Raw genomic sequence first — 10,242 nt, 5'->3', positions numbered from 1 at the left:
AAGGCTATCCAAAACTGCGTCGCGTAGAGCGGTGGGGACAAAGAATAAAAGGACAGATTTGATAGGGCCGTGGTTTAGGAAATGAGATTTCCTGGGGCATATGTGCGAACAGTGGTGATGGTGGGCGCGTGAGGGTTACAGCGGAGGCCAAGCCCAGGCAGCTGGGGGTGATGATAAGAGAGGTGTATCTCTTGACATGCTGGGTCTCAAGTGGTGAGGTCACCGCTGTGATGTCGGGGTGGGGAGAAAACGAAGTGGTATCGGAGGGTGACCGGAGAGTTGAACTATGCTGGGGTCCATTGGCAACCAAAACAATGCTAACTGCCTGAACAACAGTAGTGCAGGCATATGGAGATTTGAGGGAACATACAATAAGCATAAAGTGATTGGCAGGTCTTGATGGGAGAGCTAGCTAAAACAAACAGCGTGAGATAACAGGCAGCTAGTCAGTTAACACAGCAGCAGGCAGGTAAAAATTGGCGACGGCTAGCAGAGTAGGTCGGATTAACTACCACACAGATTCCTGAGTTAAAAGGCACAGAGCCGGACAAAGATAAAAACACCAAATAAACGGAATGGAAGTACCGTGAATTAATGGACAGTCAAGCAAGCATAGCTATGTAGCCAAAGTGGATCAATAGTGTCCAGGGGGCAGCCGTTAGCATGAGCAGTGAGGCCTCCACTAAGCTAGCCCGCGGCGTAAGATTGTTCGATAGAACCTTTCAGATTAGCAGCCGATAGGCTCAAGACAGCTAACATTAGCGGGCCGCAGTTAGCAATGGCGTTCAGGTTAACGTCGCGATGGAGGGGCCAGTTGAATAAACTCCCTCGGGCAGATTTAACGTCGGTATCCCAGTCGTGAAGGGCCCGGGTGGGGCTCAACGCATCGGCAGTAAAAACGCGGTCCGGATAGGTGATTGTAGCCAGGAGTGGCTGATGGAACCTCTTCAGCTGGCTAGCTCCGGGATAATTGCGTGTTTGCTCCGGAATTGATGTTAGCCAATAGTTCACTCGGATGCAGCTAGTTAGTCTGCAAGATCCAGGTGTAAATGTCCAGGAGCTTGCCGCGTAAAAATCCGGGGATAGTTGGAGAGAAAAATAAGTCTGGTATGCTCTGTCTGAGTTCGCGTTGTTACAAAACTCGGCAATAGTTTTCCGAGCTAAAGGATAGCTGATAACGCGCTAGCTGGTTAGGCTGAAACTTCCACGTTAGCTTGTTGAGCTGGCTAACTGCGGCTAGCTGTCTGTTGTAGATTTCGGATACGAGGTGAATAATACTTTGAGGAGAAAAAAAAACAGATCCGCCACCACAGTTGGCTGAGGTAGGTTGCAGGAGGAGTGTTGTTGATATTTGGAGTATTAAGAAGAAAAAATATATATATAAAAAGAATGCGAAGAAAAATATATAAAAAAATATATACACGGGAAGGACGAGGACAAAGATCTGACTGCTACGCCATCTTGGATTCGATAGGGATGCTCTGGATCGACGTGTATACAGTGTGTTCCAGTCCCGACAATAAACCAGCAACTTCACACAAGCCATGGAAGAGGAGTGGCCAGACGATCCACAAGCCACAATCAAACAGCCTGTATAAACTTCTATGTGAAGGAAGAATGTGTCGCACTGCATGAGGCAATGGTGTAAACCACCAGATACTGACTAGTTTCTGATCCCACGCCCCTACTTTGATTTTTAAAGGTATATTGACCAACAGATGCTTATCTGTATTCCTAGTCATGTAAATCCCATAGATTAGGCCTAATGGATTCATTTCAATTTGACTGATTTCCTTATATTGAACTAACTCAGTAAAATCTTGAAAATGTTGGCATGTTGAGTTTATATTTTTGTTCAGTTGCTACAAAATAATGTTTCTTGCAGTACATGGATTGTCGCTGACTTTCAGAGAATGCCGAATTCGGTGCTCGCGTGGCCGATTGGCACTGCATCTCAGTGCCTAGAGGGGTCACTACAGACCCTGCGTCAATTCCAGGCCTGTTGATCACAGACGGCTGTGATTGGAAGTCCATAAGGCGGGCACACAATTTGCACGCAGCGTCGTCCGGTTAGGGTTTGGCCAGGGTAGGATGTCATTGTAAATATAAGTATAATAATTTTTCTTGAACTGACTTTCCTAGTTGTGAAATTAAAGGTTAAATAAAATAAATAAATAAAGAATCTCTGCGACTTGCTTTTTCTGTTTAGCTGGATGAAGTTTCACCATCCCAAAACTATTTTCAGAACTACAGGAGTGCAAGTTTTCCAACAGTGGCACGACTGTGGGCAGTTGAGCTGTTCGGGGTACAGACGGAGAGTATTATTTAGAATATGGCACAATTATTGTCAATTTTATGTGGCGATTGCATCGGCGGGCTTTCTTTGTTACTTGTAGGCTACCGAACATGAAAAAGATAGGGGAGGGGATACAGGTTGGTTCGCCAATTTATTAATGTGTAATAATTTGCCTAAATGGGTAATGGAACCACTTTCAACCACTACCATTTGTACTGTAGGTGTAACATCATTACGTCCACTTTTATCCGACACAAGATCGTTAAATGGAAACACACCCTAGCAGGCAATTGATCGCATCTATTTTCTAATGCCAACTGTCAAAAAAAAAAATGTGGGGGAAAAAAAATCACTGCAAGTATGAAACAATAGCTTGTGACACACAAACGCACCTTCAAACAGCTTCTTGGTTTCTCGCTCTCTCAACACACCTCAAACACTGTAAATTATATACTGCCCTCCCTGCTCCACACCACACACACAACACACCCTCACCTTAGGAGGTGTAGGCCCGGACAGCACTAGCTGATGGCAGTACTGTAGCCTGACAACAACAACCCTGTCCCACGGGGAGCTGTAAACTTGGAGGGAGCTGCTCATGTCCTTCTCTTTGAAGGCTGGTTTGTTGCTACTCCAGATCTGAGGGAGGATATAGATGGGGACATTGTGATAGGCTGGTTATTAGAGCTATATAATAAATAATATTAAATAAATGCCATTGTAGCAGGTGCTTCTATCCCAAAGGGACTTACAGTCAATGCGTGCAACATTTTACATATGGCTTGTCCTGGGAATCAAACCCACTATCCTGGCATTACAAAGCGGCATGCTTTACTTTACCAACTGGCCTTTACAGAGGACCACATAGTATATCATGACTAACTATTTATATCTACATACTACATTTGTTTAGTATAGTGTGGTGTTAGTAATAGTGTAGTGTGTTCTCAAACTGGGGTTCGCAAGAAGGTTTATGGGGGGGTCGCAAGTTTGAAACGGAATGTGAAAATGTGAAAAATATTTTTTTCACACATTTTAAATCAGCCTTACATAAGTTTAGCAATCTGCTACAAACACATCTTTGCCAGAACAATTAGGCTACCTTGCAATTCATGATTATTTTCACATTTTAGAAGTTTTGTGTGGCTAGTACTGGCTATATTTCTTTAAAGATAGCTGTAAACACTGTAACAGTCTTTTTTTAACTTATGGGGTTGAAGATGTAAACATTATTCTGTGAATTTATACGAGATTTGTGGAGCGAATAAAAAGACTACAGACAGACCGTGCGTTTAGGCTGTTAGGGTGATGTATTACGGCCACTCGTGACCGCAGGTCAAATTCCATGTGACCGTTTAGTCACAGTAATTAGGCTTCTTCCAAGCTCTGATGCTGCTGATGGTCATTAGTAGCCTACCAAACTTTGCAACTGCCTGGACTCAGCACTCTATTGTTCCTCTCTAATCACTCTGACATCAATTGCAAATGTAATCGAAAATCAGAGAACACTTCATGAGAGCCGTGAGGAAAAGCCGATGCGTGAGAGAAACAGAGTTCTTCACGGCCGTCTGTTTAAAAAGAGGAGGCTGCCCGTCAGCTTTCTATGTAGGCTAGGCCCTAATATATTTATTTCTCAACTTTCAGAATATAGCGCACATTGACTTCTCGTATTACGAAAGGGAGTATAGCCCGACCTGGCTGGCAAGACAAAGGAACCACGGGAAAATCGTCCTCCATTCGGCTATTTTAAGTGCATTAGATTACATGTATTTTTTCCCCTGCCCTGTTCCGAGACCGGATTGCATGATAATGTACATTCTACATTCAAAACGTATTTTCATACTATATTTTATTTAGTATATGTAAAGATTAAATCAAGAATAGTCTGATGGGTGACAATATTAGTCTAATCACTTGTGAATGATGTGTTATCACTTCGTGAATTGATCGTGTTATCACTTGTGAATGATGTGTATACTTGTGAATGATGTGTTATCATTGTGAATGATGTGTTTCACTTTGTGAATGATGTGTTTATCACTTGTGAATGATGTGTTATCACTTGTGAATGATGTGTTATCACTTGTGAATGATGTGTTATCACTTGTGAATGATGTGTTATCACTTGTGAATGATGCCCAGCTTGTGTGCAGTAAGGCAAGAAACAGCGCATGTCTTTTCTGTGTGACTTTTTCATAGTCGCACACCTCATGTAGCCTGGCCCATAGGCCTAAATGTTTTGATAAGGTTTCTATCACACAACTAAAGTGGCCAAATAACTTTGTAAACTTTGGCTTTACAACCAGTGTAGAGCCTAACTGGCATACTTAGGCGGCGTGTGAGTTTCAAATTTGGGGAAGATCATTTTCACCATAAAAATGCACCTTTATAATAAAACATTACATGCATAATCTCATTTGTGGTTACTTTTTAGAATGGTGTTTTCCCACTAATTGATTGCATTTTGGAACATTTGCACTTACAGCCTACTGTCGTGTGCGCATTGCTGCGCTTATAATGTGAAGAAATCGCCTAATAGTTTATCAACATTTTAAGCTATGGGGGATAGTAGATTGTAGATTGACATACTGTAGGCTAGCGCTTACCCTAACCATGGTTTCCATCCGATCCTGCAACCTCCGATACATACAGGTAGGCCATATGACCCAGCTTGCTCTGGACTCCAGAGAAGTGACATGATATCCCTAGTTGATATTGGCTGCTAATAACTATGAATTACTTTAATCTCAAAATGCTGGTGTAAAACTCAGTTTATTTCTAGATCTTGCCTTTTGAAGGTGCATCACTGTTAATGGTTGTAATGACAGGCTACATTTGCGCAGCGATGGTGTGTGCGTGTGCGTGCAGGGGGGGAAAGTATGGTGTAGTATTGTAGTGTGTTACCGGTTTTGCCTATGATGGCAGTGTTCTTGCTGAAGGCCACCTCATCGCTCAAGCCACAGATGTTCTCACTGAACACACGGAAGGAGTACTCGTTCCCCATGACCAGGTCAGACGCTGTGCAGCTGGGCCGGCGGTTGTGCTCATACACTGTGAACCAACCCTGACCAGAGAGAGGGAGAGGGAGAGAGGGAGGGAGAGAGGGAGGGAGGGAGGGAGGGAGGGAGGGAGGGAGGGAAAGATGTTTACAGAGAAGTAGAGAGGTTGAAAAAAAAGGGGAGGATATGTGGATATATAGAGGCAGATGTTTGAGAACAGAGGACGAGGGTAGAGAGGGCAGAGAAGGAGAGGTGAGGTGGATACACAGTAAAGAAAGAGAGAGCTATAGAGAGAGATGAGGAAAGACAGAGGAGGGAGTTGGAGACCTGGGTCTTCTTTTCAGCCTTCTGGATGGTGTAGCCGGTAATATCAGTGTTGCCTGTGTCTTTGGGGGGCTTCCACTCCAGAGCAGCGTTGAAGCCCCACACCTCTGTTACCATCACATTTATAGGAGGACCTGGCTTGTCTGTGTGGGGGGGGAGGAAAAAGTACATCTGTGTGTCAGTGAGAAAGAGATCTCTTTTAACAGACAAACAGACAGCGAAAATGGAGCATGTGGAGTGTGTCTCATGTACGTCAGTACTCCAGTATGTTTGTCATTAATCCTGGTCTCTGCCGTGCTGCTACTGTGACTAAACGTGTGTGGGGGCTGATCTGAGGAGGCTGGGCCCTCTCATTAGCTCACCTCCCAGCAGGGGAAAGGAGACAAAGGCCCCTAATCCCACCCTAATCCCAGTCTACACACCAATAAWKCCAATGGAACCCCACTGCATAATCCACCCACCCAGCCATACAGCACCCTGACCCTCACATGGGTGCTAAAAGGAGCAGGAAGGAGGGAAAGAKGGGAGGGAGGGAGCAAAGCGAYGGTACGGTGGCAGTCAGGGCAGGAGGGAAGGATTAAGAAGAMAGGAAGAGAGGAATCAGCCTCTTTGATGATTCCCTCCCTACTTTGGAGTCTTAGATCCCCTCCGAGGATTAAACGAGGAATTATCATCACATTAAACTCTGGGGTGTCATCCTAGATTTAAGTCATTGCATCATGGTGGCTCCATATTTGACTGTAATAAGTAGTAAAACATACTAGGTAGAGTGACTGAAGGGTGAGCGGGGACATACAGTTACAGTGGCAAGAAAAAGTATGTGAACCCTTTGGAATTACCTGGACTTCTGCTTAAATTGGTCATACAATTTGATCTGATCTTCATCTAAGTCACAACATCAGACAAACACAGTCTGCTTAAACTAATAACACACAAACAATAATACATTTTCATGTCTTTATTGAACACACCGTGTAAACATTCACAGTGCAGGGTGGGAAAAGTATGTGAACCCTTGTATTTAATAACTGGTTGACCCTCCTTTGGCAGCAATAACCTCAACCAAACGTTTTCTGCAGTTGCGGATCAGACCTGCACAACGGTCAACAAAACTGTTTCAGTTCAGCAATATTCTTGGGATGTCTGGTGTGAACCGCTCTCTTGAGGTCATGCCACAGCATCTCAATCGGGTTGAGGTCAGGACTCTGACTGGGCCACTCCAGACACTCCAGAAGGTGTATTTACTTCTGTGTTTTGGGTCGTTGTCCTGTGGCATCCCCCAACTTCTGTTGAGCTTCAATTGGCGGATAGATAGCCTTACATTCTCCTGCAAAATGTCTTGATAAACGTGGGAATTAATTTTTCCATCGATGATAGCAAGCTGTCCAGGCCCTGAGGCAGCAAAGCAGCTCCAAACCATGATGCTCCCTTCACCATACTTTACAGTTGTGATGAGGTTTTGATATTGGTGTGCTGTGCCTTTTTTCTCCACACATATAGTGTTGTGTGTTCCTTCCAAACAACTCAACTTTAGTTTCATCTGTCCACAGAATATTTTGCAAGTAGCACTGTGAAACATCCAGATGCTCTTTTGCGAACTTCAGACGTGCAGCAATGTTTTTTTTGGACAGCAGTTGCTTCTTCTGTGGTGTCCTCCCATGAACAGTGTTTTACGTATCGTAGACTCGTCAACAGAGATGTTAGCATGTTCCAGAGATTTCTGTAAGTCTTTAGCTGACACTCTAGGATTCTTCTTAACCTCATTGAGCATTCTGCGCTGTGCTCTTGCAGTCATCTTTGCAGGATGGCCACTCCTAGGGAGAGTAGCAACAGTGATGAACTTTCTCCATTTATAGAGAATTTGTCTTACCGTGGACTGATGAACATCAAGGCTTTTAGAGATACTTTTGAAACCCTTTCCAGCTTTATGCAAGTCAACAATTCTTAATCTTGGGTCTTCTGAGATCTCTTTTGTTCAAGGCATGGTTCACATCAGGCAATGCTTCTTGTGAATAGCAAACTCACATTTTGTGAGTTTTTTATAGGGCAGGCCAGCTCTTACCAACATCTCCAATCTCATCTCAATGATTGTATTCCAGGTTAGCTGACTCCTGACTCCAATTAGCTTTTGGAGAAGTCATTAGCCTAGGGGTTCACATACCTTTTCCAACCTACACTGCGAATGTTTAAATTATGTACTCAATATAGACAAGAAAAATACAATACTTTGTGTGTTATTAGTTTAAGCACATTGTGTTTGTCTATTGTTGTGACTTAGATGAAGATCAGATCTAATTGTATGACGAACTTATGCAGAAATCCAGATACATCCAAAGGGTTCACATATTTTTTCTTGCCACTGTACATATGGCCTCCATCCCAAATGGAAACCCTATTACCTATATAGTGCACTACTTTTGACCAGAGCCCCTAATGATGTTGGTGCCAGTGACTGACCTACGATCTGGATGTGTATGTCAGCCTTGTCCTGCATGTTGTCTATCTGGACAGACAGGGTGTACGTCCCAGAGTGGTCCCTTTCTGCSGAGCGGATGAACAGGATGGTGTCAAAGTCACTGGTGCGGATGCCCACCGACTTATTCTCCAGGGGCTCACCGTCTTTCAACCAGTTGACCACGGGGCGAGGCTTCCCCTGGGGAAAGACAGGGGGTGATATGGTCAGTGAATGAAAATGACATTTACTGAATTAAAKAGTGAGATGCTGCTACAGGAGAAGTGCAGGAGGAACACCCTAAAGTGAGAAAGGTGTAGACTGGCAAGAATATCCCATTTTCTGATTGGTTTGTTTTTGCATTACAGGACAATGATTGCTCTTCTTTCACACACTGAGACCCAGATAACATGAAGTCAGCCCTGTCTCTAGCCTGGGGAAGGTTACTACTGTGTGGTGCTAGGTGTTCTCAGACCTGGAATGGGATGACCAGGTTGATCTTCTCTCCCACTTTCCTGATGAACTTGGTTCTTAGCTGACGAGGCAGGCGGATCTTTGGGTACTCTGAGACATGGAGGGAGACAGAGAGGAATGTCAACACAGAAGTAATGTGTATACCGTGTGTGTCAGAGGTCTATGGAGAAGTGTGTGTGTGTGTGTGTGCGTCCATGCATGCGTGTGAGTCTGACCCATGATCTCTCTGATGGTGACAGACTGTTTCATGGTGCAGGGGGGGCTGCGTCCAGCGATGTTCATAGCCACCACTCTGAACAAGAGCTTCTCTCCTGTTGGCAGCCCCTTCACACRGTACGTGTTCTTGTCCACTGGCTCCTTATTGGCTGCCACCCAGTTATCCTCTGAGGGATGGACCAATAGCAGAAGAGTATTCATTGTCATCCACTTGGAAATGAGATGGTTCATCTGTAGGGTTTTATAGGAATTCTATAGAGGAATTCTATGGGAGCGATTAGTGAATTAGAAGGAATAATAATGTTATTGAACAATCCCCAAATCCTCCTTCACCTCCTTCTTTGCACCACTCGATTATGTACCCRTCAACGCCCCCTGCTCCAACCCTCTCTGGAGGACGCCACTTCAGGGCACAGGTGCTGTCTGTCACATCCTCCACCGTCAGACGAGTGGGCTCACTGGTAGGGGCTGAGAGAGAGAGAAAGAGAGAGAGAGAGAGAGAGAATAGTTACGAGGAGAGGAAGACCGAGGTAAGCTGTATAAGTAGAGTATCAGGAGATTGAAAGGCTTCTCTCCACTGCTCTAGTAATAAGTGTCTACCCACCTATGGGCATGAAGGGCTTTGAGTTGCCGCTGGGCTGGGAGATCCCGATCCCGTTGACAGCAAACACTCTCATCTCATAAAAAACACCCTCAATCATCTTCTTAGCCTCGTAYGTGGTTGACTCAAACACCTCAAAGTTCAGCTTGGTCCACCTGGAGGAACCCTGCTTCTTCCTCTCCATCAGGTAGCCTGCGAGTGATGTCATCACAGAGCGACATTACATCATTACAGACCGACATTATCACAGTGACATCATCACAGAGCGACATTACATCATCACAAAGCGACATCATCACAGAGAGACATCTTCACAGAGCGACATCTTCACAGAGCGACATCTTCACAGAGCGACATCATTAGATCTTACCAATGTAATGAGAGAGGTTAACAGATGCCTGTTAACTTCTTTGAGGTAGGGTGCAGTATTTTCACATCCGGATGAAAAGCATGCGAAGAGTAAACGGCCTGCTACAAAGCCATAAAAGCTAGAATATGCATATTATTAGTAGATTTGGATAGACAGCACTCTGAAGTTTCTAAAACTGTTTGAATGATGTCTGTGAGTATAACAGAACTCATATGGCAGGCAAAAACCTGAGAAAAGATCCAACCAGGAAGTGGGAAATCTGAGGTTGGTCGATTTTCAACTCAGCTCCTATTGAAGATACAATGGGATATTGGTAATGTTGCACTTCCTAAGGCTTCCACTAGATGTCAACAGTCTTTAGAACCTTGTCTGATGCCTCTACTGTTTAGTGGGGCCGAAGGAGAGAGGAATGAGTCAGAGGTCTGCCAGCAGCCACGAGCTGACCATGCGCGTTCACATGAGAGTTTGCTCCCGTTCCATTTGCTTTTCTGAAGACAAAAGGAATTCTCC

General features: G+C 44.5%; 1 protein-coding gene across 1 annotated transcript in view; it reads right to left on the bottom strand.

The window, feature by feature from the left end:
• The window catches only part of mybpc2a (myosin binding protein Ca), a gene marked incomplete at its 5' end in the record, with an annotated part of 46,826 nt that overhangs the window by 24,923 nt on the left and 11,661 nt on the right, over positions 1-10,242 (bottom strand). Inside the window, 8 exon segments of the mRNA XM_070439270.1 lie at positions 2,926-2,935; positions 5,201-5,360; positions 5,623-5,762; positions 8,077-8,272; positions 8,547-8,635; positions 8,761-8,928; positions 9,095-9,229; positions 9,366-9,554. Of these exon segments, the coding sequence (XP_070295371.1) occupies positions 2,926-2,935; positions 5,201-5,360; positions 5,623-5,762; positions 8,077-8,272; positions 8,547-8,635; positions 8,761-8,928; positions 9,095-9,229; positions 9,366-9,554 (1,087 nt within the window).

This window comes from Salvelinus sp. IW2-2015, unplaced genomic scaffold (genome assembly GCF_002910315.2).
Source record: "Salvelinus sp. IW2-2015 unplaced genomic scaffold, ASM291031v2 Un_scaffold1528, whole genome shotgun sequence".
Taxonomy (NCBI): Eukaryota; Metazoa; Chordata; class Actinopteri; order Salmoniformes; family Salmonidae; genus Salvelinus; species Salvelinus sp. IW2-2015.
Note: the sequence above shows the minus strand (reverse complement) of the source record. Positions and strands in the feature narration are given on the sequence as shown.